This window comes from Bubalus kerabau, chromosome 11 (assembly GCF_029407905.1).
Source record: "Bubalus kerabau isolate K-KA32 ecotype Philippines breed swamp buffalo chromosome 11, PCC_UOA_SB_1v2, whole genome shotgun sequence".
Lineage (NCBI taxonomy): Eukaryota > Metazoa > Chordata > Mammalia > Artiodactyla > Bovidae > Bubalus > Bubalus kerabau.
In genome coordinates this window covers 50,712,412-50,733,233 of record NC_073634.1, presented here as the reverse complement: position 1 = coordinate 50,733,233, position 20,822 = coordinate 50,712,412, and the positions used below count along the sequence as shown (strand labels likewise).

Below are 20,822 nucleotides of genomic sequence, written 5' to 3'. Positions count from 1 at the left end.
CGTGCTCAGCACCTCAGAGTCCTCCCCACGTGCCAGTGCTTCTGTAGTAGAGTTTTCCAGAGAAACAGAACCACGAGGGTGTGTGTGTGTGTGTGTGTGTGTGTGTAGAAAGAGAGAGCGAGTGAGAAAGAGATTTAATGAACTGCCTCTTGTGATTGTAGGGGCTTCTGGTAGCCCAGTAGGCTGAAGACCCAAAAAGGAGAATTGTGTTTCAAGTACAAAGGCAGTCTGCTGAAAGAATTCCTTCTTACTTGGGGAATCAGTCTGGCTCTATGAAGGTCTTTGACTGATTATATGAGGCCCACCCCCATTGTGCAGGCTAACCTGCTTTACGCCAAGCCTCCCAATTTAAATGTTCACCTCATCCAAAGAACACCTTTTAGAAACATACAGAATCATGTTTAACCAAATATCTGGTCACCACAGCCCAGCCAACTTGACATAAAATTAACCATCCCAGTGTCCCAGATATTATTTTATTATTGTACACAATCTCTGCAACACAAGAGGAAGTTCGGGGCTTTTTCTGGCACTGCTGTGTAGCTTGTGAGATCCTATATCCCAACCGGGGACCAAACCCCTGCCCATGGCAGTGAAGGAAATGAGTCTTAATCACTGGGCTACAAGAGAATTCCCATCTTGGACTTTTTAAGACTACAGCTACCCTAGACTTTCAAGGTAATGGTGCAAATTGAGACTCTCGCATGGTACTAATCTGGAGGGTCATTTGGAATCACATAGAGATCAGGAGACTAACTGTTTTGTTTCCAAACTCTCTAAGCATTTCCAGAATGAGACCAGGTTTTCTATTTTTAAAATACTTTCAACAGCTGGCTAGTGTTCTGCACCAAGTCTATGTCTGGTCTGTTAGCTGACTCTCATCTTTTCTTCTGGGCAGATTAATTGCAATGGTTTCACACTCAGTGACCAGAGGGGCCTGCAGGCTGTGGGCGTGGGCGTCTTCCCCAACCTGGCCCTGGTGAACCATGACTGTTGGCCCAACTGCACTGTCATATTTAACAATGGCAAGTGAGTATGTCTTTAACTTGGGTTGGTGTGCTAGGGATGGGGAGACAGTAGGGTATCATCTCTACACTTGACTTAAACCAAAAGTAAACTGTTGGACCTGAACTAGCATGGATTTCATTTGAATAGAAAATTGAAATTTTATTCCAGAATAAGTGTAGAGAGGAAAAATGTAATGAGGAAGGTAGCAAAGTGATTTCTGAGTCTTTGTATATTTCTCGAGGTGGCTGAGATACGTTAAATAAACCTCTAACTACTATGTAATTTCGAACTTGAAGCCTGAGATTTTCTATCTAGGGGTCATTGCAGAGCATCATTGGCCAAGAAGGCGCCTGTCAGGAGCATGTGTTAGTCAAGTTACCAGCAGAAATCAGAAGGTGCACTCAAGGGTTACCCTAAGAGAATTTAATAAAAGGACAATTGATAGAAGTGTGGGTAAAGCTGAAGAAACTGACAAAAGAATGGTGAGGTGTCCAGGGTCTGGGCAGCAACATGAAATCATGACCGCCTCTAGACCTGGAGGGGTGATGGAGGAAGTGCTGTTCCTGTGGCTGATGAGAGCTGTAGCCATGGGAGGGAGCCGTTTGTCCCCCAGCCCAACAGCTCAGCTGTGCCTGTAGAGAAACCAGCCACAGCTGGAACCGTGGTCAGGCAGAGAGGGAGCCAAGACACTAAATACCCCCAATTTCTCTCTCCTCCCACCTTCTGATCTCCTCCCATTGGCTAAACCAGAAGCCAGATGACCAAAGAATCTGGTTATGAAAACTTCAGAGGTCACCCTCGCCCCCTGGAAGGCACAGATCAGAGGACTGAAGGGCAGAGAACAGAATTTGGGGTGGGGTGCAAATGGAGAAGAGTCAGAAAACATGATGAATCCAGGTTGGCCATGGTTCAGACAGGGGGAGCTTTGGGGATATAAAGAAAACTGTTAGTCACTCAGTTGGTGTCTGTCTTTGTGACCTCATGGATTGCAGCTCACCAGGCTCCTCTACCCATGGGATTCTTCAGGCAAGAATATTGGAGTGGGTAGCCATTCCCTTCTCCAGGGAGTCTTCCTCACCCAGGGATGGAAGCCGGGTCTCCTGCATTGTAGGCAGATTCTGTACTGTCTGAGCTACTGGGGATATAAGGCCTAAGAAATATTTCTTTTACTGTTAGAGACAAGCTGTTATGAAGATGTAAGTTGACTATCAGCCATCAACAATGAGCAGGTTTTCCCCCAGAAATAATGGTTTCTGGTTCTCAGCCAAGAAACAAGCTTATGCTCCAGTGGAGCCTGGACTCTTATTTCCCTTTTCCTTCCTAATTCTGAAACAAAGTCATGCATGACACTAGGCTTTTGAGCACTTGAGAAAGTCCCTCAAGACAGGAAAGTTTATTTTGGACCCAGATGACAATCTTTTCCCAGTATATTTGTGTTTCCCTTCCTAAACTTCTTGGGGTCCCTGGCCTGGACTTCATGGAATCCTCCCCAGAAGGACTGGGGTCTGGAGTTACCCTGGTAGGCAGGGAGGATCAAATTCACAAGTGGGACTGGTCTTTCTGGGTACCCCTCCCATAAGTGGTGGTGAGCCAGTGTCCTTCTTGTCACTACCATATAAACCTGAGGGGCCCTTTCTTCAGATCATCACCGGTGTCCACTCTGGCTTCGATGCATCCTCTAATTTTGAGCAGGCATGTGGTACCTGAGCTTCTTGGCTGTTGTGTGAGAGAAGGTGACTTTGCAGTAACAGTCTAGGTGCCTGCCATAGTGGAAAGAATACTTGTTGTGGTGTTAGGAGTCCAATTCTAATCCCAGCAATTTTTACATACTACTTCTGTGACTGGTCTCCAGACACATTCAAACTCTTCCCAAGACAGACATCAAAAGAGGCCACCCTTATGCCCAAGATGCTTGTTTAGAGGGATAATAATATGTAGCTTCCCATATGATTTTTTAGCACTTTACTTATTTATGGAAAAGAATGCCTGCAGGAACATTTATTTCATTAAAAGAGAAATTGATGTTGTCCAGTCGCTTAGTCCTGTCCAACTCTTTGTGACACCATGGACTGCAGCACGCCAGGTTTCCCTGTCCTGCGCTATCTCCTGGAGTTTGCTCAAACTCATGTCCATTGAGTAGATGATGCCCTCCAACGATCTCATTCTCTGTTGCCCCCTTTTCCTCTTGCCCTCAATCTTTCATTTTAAAGAGAAATTAGCCAGAGTAAACCATCCAAGGATTTTTTGATTCTGCTTCTTGGTGGCAATGCTGCTGGTGACTTGAAGCTGAAGCCCTATTGGCGAACCACTCAGAAGACCCTAAGGCTCTGAAGGGCTACTCTAAGCCCGATTTGCCCATGATTTGGTGTTCAAATTTGCCTGGGCAACCAGGAGCATCTTTCATGAATGGTTCACATGTTTTTTTTTGCCCTGCCGTTGACAAATATGGTAGCCCTCTACTTTTGAATTCATTGTCTTATGACAGTCTTGTTGTTAGCTTACAGATGAAAACATCAAGGCCCAGGGAAGGGAAGTAACTTGCCCAAGGCTGAGTCCTTTTGAACCCAGAACTTCTCATTTCATATCAAATGTACTTTCCATTATACCAGGCTACATCTTGCCAAGGGAGCTCAGCTAGAAGGGGTTGGGAGAGAGTTGGTTGTGCTGGCCAAAGCTTTGATGGCGTAACCTGGAATGCTGTGCACTGTTGCTAGCTGTATGGGACGAGCCGATGATAATGATTTCCATTTGGGTGTCTGTTTTGTTTTTCAGTCATGAGGCAGTGAAATCCATGTTTCACACCCAGATGAGGTGGGTCAGTCTTTGAAAACCTCCCTGTTCCTCTGACCCATCTCCCTCACTTGCCTGATTTGCTGGGAATGCCCCTTCCTGAGACCCCTTGGTTGCTGTCTGTCTGTAATGCCTGTCCGCTCCCCCAAATCTCATCTTTGCTGAATGCTGTATGTTTAATGCATTTATGTTAATCATCTTGTTCCTCACCCACCACTACCTTCTGTGCTGTGCTTGCTTTTGCTCCCTTTCTTCCTTCTCTTTTACTCCTCATTTCTTTCTCTCCTCCAACCCCAAAGTATGACAGTCCCTTCCAGTCCACATCTTCTTAGAAAAACACACATGATTCCTCTAAACCCTGTTTACCATGAAATGAGGACTGTTGATATTACTGACCTACTAAAGGACTGTGTGTTTGTTCATAACCTCCAATTTCACACTCAGACTAGTTCTAAAAATGGTATCTGTAATTATGATGTTTTTGGTAAGTATTTATTCATATATTCTCTTTATGGCTTCTGGGCCAACCATGAATTAATGGCCAGTATGATATGATAAAGCTCTTGAGTTCAAAATCTTGGCCCCGTTGCCAAAGTGCTGTGGGACCTTCAGGGAAGTTACTTCATCTCTCTGGGTATCAGCATCCTCATCTGTAAAATGAGAAGGCCAATGCCCTGCAGCTAGGACATATTAGGATTCTAAGCAGAGCTGCGAGTAGGCCATCTTGCCCTTCTCTCCTTTTTCTTTTCACTCCTTCAGTTCAGTTCAGTTCAGTCGCTCAGTCATGTCTGACTCTTTGCGACCCCATGAATCGCAGCACACCGGGCCTCACTCCTTCAGTAACAGTCAAAAATTAGGGTGGAGATGAAAGGAAACAAGGGACTAAAGGTGACAATTTTGCCGGTCTCCATATAAGTTGTGTGAGTGTGTGTGTGTGTGTGTATGATCACATTTATTGGGCATCGCAGTGTACCCCACTGTGAGAGAAGTAGTCACCTCAGATACCTGGACACAGGTGTCACTGCCATTCAGCTGTTCCTTGCTGGGCTGTCACCTCAGAACATGTGGAAGGGGTTGCCTCTGACTGATACCATCACCTGCCTTTCACATGGCATCTGACTCAGCCTCTCTGGGAGGTGAAGGGAATGACTGTGGACCTCTCTGCTGATGCTTTCCTAGCCCTCCGCATCCTGCCACTCACTCTCTAGGTGATGGGTTCTCTCTGGGAAGGAAGGTGCCAGGATCTTAGGGAGATACAGGAGCACAGCTTAGATACAGAAGCACAGTTTGCTGGGCTCACTACTCTTTCCATAGCTTCTGGCCTTGTGGGTAGAAGATGCATGGCTGAGAGGCCCACGGGCTGGTCTCTGCTGGTTTGGCTTAGCTGGGTGTCAGTTGTGCAGCGGCCTTTTGTCTTCAGCACATTCTGTCTCTATTACATGGTGAGGTGTGTAGTGCTGTAGGTAACTGGAGGCTCAGGTCTAGGCTGGAAGGTGGTTGAAATGTCATCTGTTCTTTCTAACCCACCTTCAACCCCAAATCCATGTCCCCAAGTAAACAAAAAAGTGAAAAATGCAGTGGGCTACTAAAGAGCCAGCCTTTAGTTGCCTTTAGAGATCTCCAAGCATAACTCTCCTCATTTAATGTTGGCCTGAACCATTGGACCAAAAGTTTAGATAGGCCAGGCCTTATAATTAGACACAAAATAGGCTAAGATTGTGGGTAACTGAATATGTGTGTTTCTGAGAAAAGCAGTCCTTGACCAACCAGACATGACTATTAAGTCTTCTCTTGTTTGAAGTTTGTACCTTATTATTTCTCCTTTCCTTTGTTACAGTCAGTGGCTAAATGCACAGGGATAATTGCAGACATGGAAGCTTCATATGCTTTTATGACCAAGCCCAGCTCTCTACTGGGAGTCTATTTGAGCTGATTCCAGAGCAACAGACTGAATGGAGCAGATTTGATTGTTATGACAAGTAGAGCAGACCTATTCAGAAAACCGTCCTTTATGTCACAATTGCCCCTTTTGGAGGAATGTTTTCTCAGAGTGTTAGTGGAAGTTGTCTTTGAGGTTCAACTCCTTGAAACCTTGAAGAGCATATATCCCACCCTGGATTTGATTGACTCTTCTTTACCTTGGTCCAGAATTGAGCTCCGAGCCCTGGGCAAAATCTCAGAAGGAGAGGAGCTGACGGTGTCCTATATCGACTTCCTTAACATCAGTGAAGAACGCAAGAAGCAGCTGAAGAGACAGTACTACTTTGACTGCACGTGTGCGCACTGCCAGAAGGGGCTGAAGGATGACCTCTTCCTGGGGGTGAAAGACAACCCGAAGGTACACGCAGCCCCACTACTGGGGTGCTTTTGGGCATCTTCCTCAAGAGCCGGACAAGGGTGGATTCCCCAGCTAACCAAGGTGCCCTTGCCTTGCTGATTTGTGGACAGAGCACCACAGATGGGTCCTAGCTAGTGTCTTGGTGCCACTGCTTGCCAGGTTTTTGAACTTGGGGAAGTAACTCTGTTTTCTCAATTGTAAAATAGGAACATGACATCCACTGTGAGGGGCTGTTATGAGGATTAAACAGGATGATCTATGTAAAGGAAATGGCATAGAGAGTAGACACTTAGTAAATTTAAGTTCCTCTTCTTGCCCCCTTGCACATTAAGTGATGTGGAGAGTTTCTCATAGAGAGACCAGATGGGCAAGGAGATTTGTTGTCAGATTATCACAGATATGTTCCTAGTCTTATGGAAATGGGCAATGTGCAGACCAGGCAATATTTAGATTGGTTAAAACGTTTACCTCCTAAGTAGCTCTTTCCTCATCAATGGTGAGACCACTGAGCATTGAAAGTCTTATCAACAAGGAGGTCAGGGGCTTGCTGAATTGGGAGAGCTAGGCTGCTAGGTGACAAAATGGCCAATTAAAGCAGCAAGCTTTTAATCGCTTACCTGTAATGGTAAAGCATGAGGCTGAGACTGGAGTGGGCGCCGATTCCCCCAGTCCATTTTCCCCCCATGGGAAGGCACACAGGTGGAGGGTCAGGTAGATCAGCACAGATGTGAGGGTTGACTCACTGCTGAGGGACCCAGAACTGAAGGCCCCACAGTTTTATGGACCCTGAGGCATGTGAGTGAGGGGGTGGGAGGTGGGGGAAGAGTTAGGAGTAGAAAAGTCTGGGATACAGAGTCAGAATGAGGAAGCATGTCTCAAAATCCCCCAGGGACTTCCCTGGTGGTCCGGTGGTTAAGGCTCCATGCTTCCAATGCATGGGGTATGGGTTCCATCCTCAGTCCGGGAGCTAAGATCCTACATGCTATGTGGTGTGGCCAAGAAAATACTAAAAAAGAAAAAATCTCCCCCAACTCCACTTTCACAATAAGCAGGCCTCAGTAGAGGCTCCTGAAGAAGACCTCAAGACCTCAGTTAATCAACTATAAAAAGAGAGAGACTTAAGAATGAAGGCACCTGGGTCAGGAATGCCCATATGTGAAGAGTGTGACCTGCCAGGACAGGCCTGAGCCCTTGACTGCACCTCCCTTCAGAGACGGCGGTGCACTGGCCTTGCACCAAGTCTTTCATGGGGAGGGCAGCTTTCCCTCCTACCTGTGTGGCCTGCCAGGTACAGCTTATAGTCAGATCTGAAAAAAGCACATATAGGTTTTTAACTGGGCGCCAGACTCCTTGGAGACACTAACTCAGTACTTCTGTATAATGCACAATCCATCAGTGCATTTGAAGACACAAATATACTTGTGAATTAACTTAACTTCTGTATCCTATTGGGGTTCCCAGGTTGCACTACTATAAAGAACCCACCTGCCAAAGCAGGAGACATAAGGGACTTGGGTTTGATCCCTGGGTTGGGAAGATCCCTTGGAGGAGAGCATGGCAACCCACTGCAGTATTCTTGCCTGGAGAACCCCCGGACAGAGGAGCCTGGCAGACCATAGTCCATAGGGTCGCAAAGAGTTGGACATGACTGAAGTGACTGAGCACGCACACATATGCTGCATCCTGTGTGTTGGCAGAAACTTGTCTCTGGTTACAGCAAAGGCTACAAACAAAATTGACTTCTAGGTTCAGATGGTGGGACCCACTCAGTTACTTACAGCATCAGTGCTACTGTCCCCCACTCATTTCTCTCATCCCCAGGCTATTCTAGACATTTTTTTTTTTTTGCCACTAGCTTATTTTTATTTTTAATAGATAATATTTTTACCCTTTGGCCAAGCTGTTCTAAGAATTACCCTGCAGATATACTTGTATACATGCATGGGTATATGTATAAAGAGATAGGACACTGTGGCATTGTTGGGAACAACAAAATATTGAATAATACCTAAATAACCAATAGGGAAATATTTAAGTTAGGGCAATACCTCAAAGTCACTAAAACTGATGAGGTATATCTTTATGTACAAATATGAAAGGAGCTCTATTTCTTTTTTTTTTTCATTTATTATTTTTTAATTGAAGTATAACTGATTTACAGTGTTGTGTTAGTCTTTGGTATACAGCAAAATGATTCAGTTATACATGTGTGTGTGCATGCTAAGTCGCTTCAGTCATGTCCAGCTCTGTGTGACCCTCTGGACTGCTGCCTGCCAAACTTCTCTGTCCGTAGGATTTTCCAGGCAAGAGTACTAGAGTGGGTTGCCATGCCCTGCTCTAGGGGATCTTCCTGATCCAGGGATAGAACCTGTGTCTCCTGGCTTGGCAGGCAGGTTCTTTACCACTAGTGCTACCTGGGAAGCCTATACACACACACATAATTCTTTTTCATGTTTTTCCCATTATGGTTTATCATAGGATACTAAATATAGTTTCCTGTGCTATGTAGGAGGACTTCGTTGTTTATTCATTCTATAAATAATAGTTTGCATCTGCCAGCCTCAAACTCCCAATCCTTCCCTCCCCACCCCCTTGGCAACCATAACCCTGTTCTCTATGTCTGTGAGTCTGTTTCTATTTTGTAGACAAGTTCATTCATCTCATAGTTTAGATTCCACATGTAAGAGGTACCATATAGTATTTGTCTTTCTCTTTCTGGCTTACTTCACTTAGTATGATAATCTCTAGGTCCATCCATGGAGCTGCACGTGGCATTATTTCATTCTTTTTAAGTCCCTGAGTAATATTTCATTGTATATAGGCACCACATCTTCTTTATTCATTCATCTGTTGATGGACATTTAGGTTGTTTCTGCATCTTAGCTACTGTGATTAGCTGAGCTCTGTTTCTTTTTTAAAAATCGTTTATTTATTTATATTTGGTGGGGCCGGGTCTTCCTTGCAGCGCACAGGCATTCTCTAGTTGTGAGCAGGGGCAGCCCTTCGTTGCAGTGCTCGGGCTTCTCGTTGTGGTGGCTGCTCTTGTTTCAGAGCACATGCTCTGGATGCTTTTGTAGTTGTGGCACGCAGGCTCCGCAGTTGTGGCTTGGGCACTATAGAGTGCAGGCTTAGTAGTTGTGGCACGTGGGCTTTAGCTGCTGTGTGGCATATGGAATCTTCTCGGACCAGGGGTCAAACCCGTGTCCCGTGCATTGGCAGGTGGATTCTTATCCACTGTGCCACCAGGGAAGTCTGAGCCCTATTTCTTAAGGGAAAAGAGTTAAGGGGCCAAACATTGACATATGAATTTGTTTCCTAGGGCTGCCATAACACCCAGGACCCCAAACTGGGTGGCTTACAATAGAAATGTATTGTTTCCCAGTTCTGGAGGCTAAAATTTGAAATCAAGGTCTTGGCTGGAATGGTTCCTATTGAGGGCTATGAAGGGAGTATCTGCTCTAGGCCTCTTTCCTTAGATGGTAGACGGGCCTAGGCCTCTTTCCATGGTCTTCCCCTCATGAGTGTATCTTTCTCTTTATCTGGCATTCTGTTTATGAGAACACCAGTGCCATTGGATGAAGGGGCCACCCTTAATTAAGTATGACCCCATCTTAATTAATTACACCTGCACTGACCCTATTTCTAAATAAGGTCACATTTTGAGGTACTAGGGGTTAGAACTGAAACATTTGAATTGAATTTGGGAGGGGAATGTAGCACTGTATGCAAATTAAAATTACATTTATTTAATTATTAAAATTAGAAGGGACACATGCACTCACACAGATATGCGTACCCACATGTGTGTGCAGGCAGAAGTCAGTCTCGATACAGGGCAGGATACAAAACACTCAGGAATGTGTTCTTTTTAAAAAATTGTTTATTTATTTATTTATTTTTGATTATGCTGGGTCTTCATTGCTGCATGTGGGCTGTCTCTCGTTGAGTTGCGGTGAGTGGGAGCTACTCTAGGCTCTAGGGCACTCGGGTGTCAGTCGTTGCAGCACGCAGACTCAGTAGTTATGGTGCTCAGGCTTAGTTGCTCAGTGGCATGTGGAATCTTCCCAGACCAGGGATTGAACCCATGTCCCCTACATTGGCAGGCAAACTCTTATCCACTGCACCACCAGGGAAGTCCCAGGAATGTGCTCATTATAGGAACAACCCCATTTTCACAGAATCTAAGGTTCTATATTCCAGGAAAGGTGTAATGGCTTGTATGTATGGGGCACTGAGCTCAGTACCACAGGAGGTACAGAAAGGAATAAGCTCCTGGGTCCACCCTTACCCTGACCTTCCAGAACCTGCAGGTTAACGTGTGTCTTATCTGCAAGCTAGCCAGCCTTCCCGCCTGCTGCCTGGATCTGAGTAATTTTTTCATAACTTGCTTCTACCACTACCTAATTTTTAAGAGGCAAGACCTTCTTTTCTCCCTTCTGAAATTAAATGAAATAACTGTAGTTATTTCTTTGACTCTTTTGAAATTTCTTTTTATAGAAACCAAGTTAAGGTATTAGTTTAATTATAAATTAATTAGTACAAATGAACTCAAAATAAATTAGATAAGAAACTGCTGCTGCTTCTGCTGCTAAGTCTCGTCAGTCGTGTCCAACTCTGTGCGACCCCATAGATGGCAGCCCACCAGGCCCCCCTGTCCCTGGGATTCTCCAGGCAAGAACACTGGAGTGGGTTGCCATTTCCTTCTCCAATGCATGAAAGTGAAAAGTGAAAGTGAAGGTGCTCAGTCGTGTCCGACTCTTAGCGACCCCATGGACTACAGCCTATCAGGCTCCTCCATCCGTGGGATTTTCCAGGCAAGAGTACTGGAGTGGGGTGCATTGCCTTCTCCAAGATAAGAAACAGGAATTACTTATTATGATATGGAATATCTGTTTCTTATTTATTTTGAGTTCATTGCATGCGTGCTAAGTTGCTTCAGTGTGTCTGACTCTTTGCGACCCTGTGAGCTGTAGCCTGCCAGGCTCCACTGTCCATGGGATTTCCCAGGCAAGAATACTGGAGTAGGTTGCCATGCCCTCCTTCAGGGAGTCTCCCCGACCCAGGGATCAAACCTGTGTCTCTTTATGTCTTCTGTATTGTCAGGCTGACTCTTTACCACTAGTGCCACCTGGGAAGCCCCTTTGAGTTCATTAGTACTAATTAATTTATTTCCCATTTACTTCTCCTGAAAGGACCCATCTATGCTCATATAATACATTGTACATGTAGATTTTAATATTTTTGCATATTTTATACATTTTTAGGAAAATATCCTTATACACACCCCAAAATCTATAGTTACATTTTAAGATTCTTATGGGAGTATAGCCAATTAGCAATGTTGTGTTAGTTTCAGGTGCACAGCGGAGCAACCCAGCTATACATACACATGTATCCATTCTCCTCCAAATTCCCCTCCCATACAGGCTTTTGAATTTTTTGATATTTACCTGGCAGTACCAATAGTTAAGTAGGTGATGTGTGGCTGTTAGTTCCTGCCCCTTCACTTTAGATAAGCTGCTACCAGATGGTGACCATATGCCCACATCTTCCAATCTGAATTGAAGAGCTGACATCTCTCTTGATACAAAACATCAATGATTTCTGCTTGAACTGACCTGGATTCAAAGCAAAAGCTTTTTATTATTTTTATATCAAAATGGTTTCTCTATTAAAATAAAGAAATAACAATAGCTTGGGTTTTCATGTTGACTCAGACAGTAAAGAATCAGCCTGCAATGCGGGGACCTGGGTTTGATCCCTGGGTTGAAAATATCCCTGGAGAAGGGAATGGCTATCCACTCCAGTATTCTTGCCTGGAGAATTCCATGGACAGAGGAGCCTGGCAAGCTGCAGTCCATGGGGTCACAAAGAGTCAGACACGACTGAGTGACTAACACTTTCACTGCCTTCCTCTGCCCCCACCACAGCCCCCCACCCTCCCACCCCCCAAATATTGTAGCAGAAAGGACACTGGAGAAAAAATTAGGAGGCCTGTGTTCTCATTCTGGCTGTGACCCTGAATGTCTAAGCTTGGGCAAGGTTCTTCCTTGTGGAGTTTCCTCATCTGTGAAGTGGGGCATTGGACTAACTTATTAACAGTTCCTTCAGGCTTTTCTATGATGTCATCACAATTGCTTTTATTTATTTAAATAATGCTTTATCACAGCCTGATAAGCTCCTCTCTGTACATCAGCCTTTGTGACTCAACTTCAAACCTTCAGATGGCATCAAATTGTTTCTGACTCATATATATATATATACACACACACACACACATATATGTATATATATGTTACATTATACATTATATATGTATACATTATATATATGTATATATATATTATATATACACATATAGAGCTGGATAAAAATAAAAACCAAATATTTTTAAAATGAGAAAATAACACCAATTTCCCTCAGTTGTAGCTCTGTACCCTCCTTGTTTAGGTTGCTGTTTTTTAAATTTTTTATTTTTTCCCTCTTTCTCCAGCCTTCACCTATGGTTTTCACAATAGGAATGTTTCAGTTTTTCAAGTTTGGGGAGCCAGTGTCCCTCTTTTCCTCCCCTCCTCTTCTTTTGGTTCCTCCTCCGGTTCCTCCCCCTTCGCCACTAGCTCCTCCCCCTTCTCCTCTGGTCCTCTCTCTTCCTCTCTGTTTTCTATTAATCTTGGTGCTCCTGGAGAGTGGAACCTCTCTCTAGGGGTTCCTTAAATCCTATCTGCAGATCAGGCTTTCCTGCCTTTACTCTGAAAAGAGAGCCAAGTGGAACAGCCCATTTCCCTTCTCAGAATAGCTTCATCACATGTTGCATGGGTCAGTTAACAACCTTTCGGATCAAGCGGCTGACAGGCGCTGATCGCCCGGCTGAGCAGGCGCTGATCGCGCGGCTGACAGGCGCTGATCTTTCAGCCAGGTTGTTTTGAGAACCTTGGCAGTTGCCTCCTTGAAAAAATTTAACTCCCTTCAAGAGCTTAAAGTAGCACTTTTTCTTACAGCATCAAATTGAAGAAGATTAAAAAAAAAGCTTTCTATAAGAGATGCACTTTATTTTTTTAAATTTGTTTTTAATTGGAGGATAATTGCTTTATGACATTATGATGGCTTCTGCCATACAACGGTGTGAATCAGCCATAAGTATGCAGATGTCCCTCCCTCTTGAATCTCCCCCCATCTCCCCATCGCACCCCTCTAGGTTGTCACAGAGCACCGTGTTGACCTCCCTTCACTATACAGCAACTTCCCATTAGCTGTCTATTTTCCATATGGATATATATATATTTCACTGCTACTCTCTAAATTCATGCCACCCTGTCCTGCCTCCTCTATGTCCAAGGTCTGTTCTCTATGTCTGCGTCTCTATTCCTGCCCTGCAGATAGGTTCATCAGTACCATTTTTCTTGACATCTAACAGCTTGGTATTCTCTGAGTCTATCCTGCAAGTTATTGATTACTTGAGAAGATTCATGATGTACTCTGCATATAAGTTAAATAAGCAGGGTGACAATATACAGCCTTGACATACTGCTTTTCCTATTTGGAACCAGTCTGTTGTTCCATGTCCAGTTCTAACTGTTGCTTCCTGACCTGCATGCAAATTTCTCAAGAGGCAGATCAGGTGGTCTGATATTCCCATCTCTTTCAGAATTTTCCACAGTTTATTGTGATCCACACAGTCAAAGGCTTTGGCATAGTCAATAAAGCAGAAATAGATGTTTTTCTGGAACTCTCTTGCTTTTTTCCATGATCCAGCGGATGTTGGCAATTTGATCTCTGGTTCCTCTGCCTTTTCTAAAACCAGCTTGAACATCTGGAAGTTCACAGTTCACATATTGCTGAGGCCTGGCTTGGAGAATTTTGAGTATTACTTTACTAGCGTGTGAGATGAGTGCAATTGTGCAGTAGTTTGAGCATTCTTTGGCATTGCCTTTCTTTGGAATTGGAATGCAAACTGACCTTTTCCAGTCCTGTGGCCACTGCTGAGTTTTCCAAATTTGCTGGCATATTGAGTGCAGCACTTTCACAGCATCATCTTTCAGGATTTGAAATAGCTCAACTGGAATTCCATCACCTCCACCAACTTTGTTCGTAGTGATGCTTTCTAAGGCCCACTTGACTTCACATTCCAAGATGTCTGACTCTAGGTCAGTGATCACACCATCGTGATTATCTGGGTTGTGAACATCTATTTTGTACAGTTCTTCTGTGTATTCTTGCCATCTCTTCTTAATATCTTCTGCTTCTGTTAGGTCCATACCATTTCTGTCCTTTATCGAGCCCATCTTTGCATGAAATGTTCCTTTGGTATCTCTAATTTTCTTGAAGAGATCTCTAGTCTTTCCCATTATGTTGTTTTCCTCTATTTCTTTGCATTGATCGCTGAAGAAGGCTTTCTTATCTCTTCTTGCTATTCTTTGGAACTCTGCATTCAGATGCTTATATCTTTCCTTTTCTCCTTTGCTTTTCGCTTCTCTTCTTTTCACAGCTATTTGTAAGGCCTCCCCAGACAGCCATTTTGCTTTTTTGCATTTCTTTTCCATGGAAGAAGCACAAGCTGGAATCAAGATTGCCAGGAGAAATATCAATAATCTCAGATATGCAGATGACACCACCCTTATGGCAGAAAGTGAAGAGGAACTCAAAAGCCTCTTGATGAAAGTGAAAGTGGAGAGTGAAAAAGTTGGCTTAAAGCTCAACATTCAGAAAACGAAGATCATGGCATCCGGTCCCATCAGTTCATGGCAAATAGATGGGGAAACAGTGGAAACAGTGTCAGACTTTATTTTTTGGGGCTCCAAAATCACTGCAGATGCTGACTGCAGCCATGAAATTAAAAGACACTTACTCCTTGGAAGGAAAGTTATGACCAACCTGGATAGCATATTAAAAAGCAGAGACATTACTTTGCCAACAAAGGTCCGTCTAGTCAAGGCTATGGTTTCTCCTGTGGTCATGTATGGATGTGAGAGTTGGACTGTGAAGAAGGCTGAGCACCAAAGAATTGATGCTTTTGAACTGTGGTGTTGGAGAAGACTCTTGAGAGTCCCTTGGACTGCCAGGAGATCCAACCAGTCCATTCTGAAGGAGATCAGCCCTGGGATTTCTTTGGAAGGAATGATGCTAAAGCTGAAACTCCAGTACTTTGGCCACCTTGTGTGAAGAGTTGACTCATTGGAAAAGACTCTGATGCTGGGAGGTATTGGGGGCAGGAGGAGAAGGGGACGACAGAGGATGAGATGGCTGGATGGCATCACTGACTCAATGGACGTGAGTCTGGGTGAACTCCAGGAGTTGGTGATGGACAGAGAGGCCTGGCGTGCTGCGATTCATGGGGTCGCAAAGAGTCGGACACGACTGAGTGACTGAACTGAACTGAACTGAGAAGATTCACTAAGAATTTTGAATATGATGGAATTTACAGTAGTTTGGAGACTAGTAGTCATCAACTAGATGGGATTTTATGAGCCAACACTTGGGCAACAAATGATAGGTGAAACTGAAGATTAGGTTTGATGGATGGATGATACGCTACACCTCTGGACCCTACTCACAGGACTCTGCATACCAGGCAGGATGTGGACTCCTCTCACTAATGTGGTTGGTTCAAACGGGCTTAGGGAAGCAGACACACACTGAAATGATGTGGTCTGGGACCAAGACATGACCAGTTAACTAACAGGGGGCTGAGTAGCACTCAGGCGGGAAGTCAACATTTGGGTCGTCAAGCAGGAAGGCAGCCAGAAATCTCAGCCAAATCAAAGGTCAAGGTGAAGGATAACCCAGGAGTGAGACCCAATAGAAGGCAGAGCACTGACGTATGCATCAGTTGTTGGGGTCAGGCTGTGAGGCAAGTACCGAAACAAACAGAATTGTGGGGAAGCCCAGGCTTCCCTGGTAGCTCAGACAATAAACAATCTTCCTGCAATGCAGGAGGCCTGAGTTCCATCCCTGGGTTGGGAAGATCCCTTGGAAAAAGGAATGGCAACCCACTCCGATATTCTTGCCTGGAGAATTCCATGGACAGAGGAGCCTGGCAAACTACAGTCTATGGAGTCACAAAGAGTTGGTCATGACTAAGTGGCTGACATTTTCACTTTTCAGGTACAGAAGGATATGGAAATGAAGGTAGTTAGAATTATAGGGATAATGAAGAATTCTGCAGAAGTCAAAGTAAGTGGAGGGGAGGGGAGAGAAAGAAACATAATCCCACTTCTTTAAGTGATCCTGATGTTGAAGCAAGCTTGTCTTGGTTGGCAGCTCTCCTACTGCAAGGTGAACACAGCAGAGCTGGCTCAAGACAGCTGGGAGCCTGAGAGAAGACCCCGATCTCCATCTATGGAGGAGGGTTGTTTTTAAGGGAACAGATGCCCATTCTCTTGTTAGTTTTTGATAGTTTAGGGAAGGTGACTCCACAAAACAATTTAAGCAGAAAATCTAACCAGAGTTGTTGACCCCAATTCCTTATGGTAAAAAAAAAAATTGGATACCTGGAGATTTGATTAAATAAATTAGTCTAGCTTCATACAGTAGAAAATTCTAGTTATTAAAAAGGCAATATAGGTTTTTTTTTGTTTGTTTGTTTTTTAGAAATCAGTTACAGGGCTTTTTTTCCCTGGGATAGACCATTTTCCTTAGAAAATTGGTCTCATGCTCCTTTCGCTCCAGACTGTTATGCTTAGAACACAGAATGAATGAGCTGTTCATGTGGGCAGCATGATAATGTCTGTAAAATTCTTTAAAATGCTTGGTAGTTTTGTTTTCATATTTATATGGGGAAATATCTACTGTTCAGTCACTAAGTCGTGTCCAACTCTGTGCAAACCCATGGACTGCAGCATTCCAGGCTTCCCTGTCCTTCACTGTCTCCCTGAGTTTCCTCAGATTCCTGCCCATGGAGTCAATAATGCTATTTAACCTCTGCCACCCCCTTCTCCTTTTGCTTCAGTATTTCCCAGCACCAGGGTCTTTTCCAATGAGTCGGCTCTCCGCATCAGATGGCCAAAGTACTGGAGCTTCAGTTTCAGCATCAGTCCTTCCAATGAATATTCAGGACTGATCTCCTTTAGGATTGACTGGTTTGATCTCCTTGCACTCCAAGGGACTCTCAAGAGTCTTCTTCAGCACCACAGTTCAAAAGCATCAATTCTTTGACATTCAGCCTTCTTTATGGTCCAACTCTAATATCCATAGATGCTGCTGCTGCTGCATCGCTTCAGTCGTGTCCGACTCTGTGCGACCCCGTAGACAGATGCCCACCAGGCTCCCCAGTCCCTGGGATTCTCCAGGCAAGAACACTGGAGTGGGTTGCCATTTCCTTCTCCAATGCATGAAAGTGAAAAGTGAAAGTGAAGTCGCTCAGTCGTGTCCGACTCTTAGCTACCCCATGGACTGCAGCCTACCAGGCTCCTCCGTCCATGGGATTTTCCAGGCAAGAGTACTGGAGTGGGGTGCCATTGCCATACATGACTACTGGAAAAACCATAGATTTAACTATAATGAGTGAAAAAAAAAACAGGCAATAGAGAGAAATATGTTACTATACCAGTTAGAAAAATATGATGCTATAGACGTGGACACACTCATGCATGTGTGAACATGCAGGACCAAAGTTCTGTGTATCAGAACTTTATCAGTCAATGTAAGCTGATATGGTCATGTAGACATACTATTGATGTGTCTGTGCCTTTGATCTGTCAGTGCTTTTCCTATATTAGTTGTTAAATATTTAAAATATTATTCCTATGTATACATATTAGAAAATACTCCTCAGCATACTGTGTCCATCTTTGGGTGAGTTCTGGGGATTTCTGCTTTTTTTCTCCATGTTTTTTTCATATGTTTTATTTTTTTTACAGTTTGAGTATATTAATTTTACAGTCAGAATAAATAATAAAGATATTTCTATTTTGGAAAAAATTATATCAGATTTGCCTGAGCAAAAAACCTTTTTTTTTTTCCCCCCCAGAAAAGAGCTTCTGATATTGGGAAGCATTGCAGGCAAACTCTTTCTTTGGTCTTTGGGAAATCTGGCACTTTTTCTTCAAAATTATGCTTTCATGGGAACTGGCTTCTTAATTATGTTGAATATCAAAACCTCACTTTTGTTTTACAAGATCACTAGACTGCTTAGGCAAACATAGGAAGCCTAATTGGTCTAGATTTCACAGCTAACAAGTTCTTCATGGTAGCCTTTTTTTTAATCATGCGTTTATTTATTTTGTTGCGTCCGGTCTTCGCTGAGGCACGCTGGGCCGTTTGTTGCAGGGCACTGACTCTGTAGTTGTGGCACTCGTGTTTCACTAGTTGTGTCATGCGGATTTGGTTGCTCCTGGGCATGTGGGATCTTATTTCCCTGACCAGAGATCAAACTTGTGTCCCTGCTTTGTAAGGTGGATTCTTAACCACCAGATCACCAAGGACGTTCCATGACATCATTTTGATCATCCTAGGAACTACGAGCAGGATGCAGAGACACGTGAAAGGGTTGACAGCCCATAGCCACAGGGCCCTGTTTAATGAGCTTCAGTGGCAAACTGGAGTATGATTTTTTTTTTTTTTTTGGTCAAACCCTCAGCCTCTGTCCTCAGCCCTGTGCTGGCCAGTATTTGGGTGAAAGCAAAGATTCAAGGCCATACCTATAGAATATGTGATTGATTTGGAGTCAAGAGGAAGAATAGCAAACATTTTGAGTGATAGAATACAATAAGAATCCAAAATGTCAGAGAAAACACAACAGGGATTAATGTCAGATTCTTCATTGGGGTCTATAAACCCAGGCACGAGCTGGGCTGGGGAACATGACCCAGCAGCAAGGCTCAGGGACTTGGTCAATGGAAAATGCAATGTGCATCAGAAACATAATGAGGGAGTTGGAAAAGCTATAGGGATCCTGAGCGGCATTTACAGAAACGAAGCATTCACAAGGAGAAAGGCATTAATCTCGTACTACAGTAAATGTCAACAAGAGCATCTGAACCTATTTGCAGGGCAGGAATGAGACGCTGACATACAGAACTAAAATGTAGACATGGTCGGGGGGATGGGAGGGTTGGACAAATTGGGAGATTGGAATTGACATATATACTCTGCCATGTATAAAAAGAGAGCCAGTGGAAGCCTCCTCTATAGCACAGGGAGTTCACTTCGGTTCTCTGGGATGGGGGGGGGGGTATGAGGGAGGTCCCAGAGGGAGGCGGATATGTGTACAGTTATGGTTGATTCACTTCGTTGAACAGCAGAAACTAACACAACATTGTAAAGCAATTATACTCCAATAAAAAAAATGTTGGCTGTTCAGAGATGCAGTGGGTTGCCTCACGAACAGGTCTCCAGCTCAGTGTCCCTTCCTTTCCCAGCCCTCTCAGGAGGTGGTGAAGGAGATGATACAATTCTCCAAGGATACACTGGAAAAAATCGACAAGGCTCGCTCCGAGGGTTTGTACCACGAGGTAAAAATTCATTTTTATAGGGGATAGGGGTGGGGAAGAGGGCAGAAGTGTTCTCTAGTAAAGGAGGGAAATGGTGGGGGGAAGTCAAGATGGGGAGGCTACCAAACAGGGTTTTTTTCTGGAAGATGTGCCATGGTTGAGGCCATGACTCTTCTTGCCCTTAAGCCATGTAGCCTCTTTTAGGAGTGTGTTCTCACTGGTGGTTCAACTCTCTAAAACTGGGTTTGAGGAAAGCACAGGCAGCCTGACAAATGTCCCTGGGGTTTGGGGGATGGTCTGTAATATTTTAGGTTGGCATCAGGGACGGAGGAATGGAAATGGCAGTGGATGGCTTGCTTTCTGGTAACTGAACGTGTGTCCTGCCTACACTTTCCAGGCTCTTCTAACTGTGCATTCAACCCTGGCTCTACACTAGAGCCAGGCTGCACACTAGAATCATTGAAAAATACTGATGCTCAGGACAGTCCTTCCAGAATCTCTTAGAGTGGGACCCAGACATCAAGATTTTTAAAGCTCCCATGTGATTTCAATGTGCACCTAAAGTTGAGACCTACCACCAGCACTGACCTGCAGAGCACTTACTTGCATTGAATTCTGTCAGGCAGTTTGTTGGAAATACAGATTCCTGTGTCTCACCCCCTGAGATGTGATTCACCCAGTCTGCAACAGAACACTGGGATCATCACAGTATTTTTTTTTTTCCCCTCCAAGCTCTTTAAAGAACTTGTGTGGCTGGGTTTGGATGCCACTAGGGTGTGGCAGTGTGGGAGATTCATTTCTGTTCATTTCTATCAGCTTTTCCATTGTCTTCATTCTTCTTTCCTCACTCATTCATTGCCCGTTTTTGAGCCCTTATTGAGGTGACTAACACAGGACATGCTGCTTGCCTCCCAGGAGTCTGTCAAGTCTCAGGGAGAGTCCCACGAACAAAGTGTTGCTGTGCAATATAGAAAATCTAGAGGTTTGAGGTAGGAGCTTCAGCTCCTGATTCCATTCCTCTGTCCTCTCTTCTTCTTCGTCTGTCCTCTTCTGTGCTCAAGCTGGGCAGGGCCAGATGTAGGGCTGGACACTGCCTATGAGTTCATGATTGTTTTCAGGATAGATTGCTTGTTAACTCACACTCCGTCACACCCCCACCCAGTTGCCCCAGGGGCCTCTGGGAGAATCTCAGAGAAAACTAATTTCCACTCATTAGAAATGGAAAGAATTGTGTGACGTTTCTTCCATGAGATTGGCAA

At 44.3% G+C, this 20,822-nt stretch overlaps 1 protein-coding gene across 2 annotated transcripts in view; it reads left to right on the top strand.

Annotated features, from left to right (window-relative positions):
• SMYD1 (SET and MYND domain containing 1) overlaps positions 1–20,822 on the top strand; it is a 48,634-nt gene that overhangs the window by 17,720 nt on the left and 10,092 nt on the right. The window contains exons 4-7 of one of the 2 annotated variants that reach the window (XM_055540287.1): positions 899–1,029; positions 3,781–3,819; positions 5,947–6,136; positions 19,492–19,584. In XM_055540287.1, coding sequence (XP_055396262.1) covers positions 899–1,029; positions 3,781–3,819; positions 5,947–6,136; positions 19,492–19,584 — 453 coding nt within the window. The remainder of the gene's footprint in view (positions 1–898; positions 1,030–3,780; positions 3,820–5,946; positions 6,137–19,491; positions 19,585–20,822) is intronic. The other variant, XM_055540288.1, reaches the window with a different exon arrangement.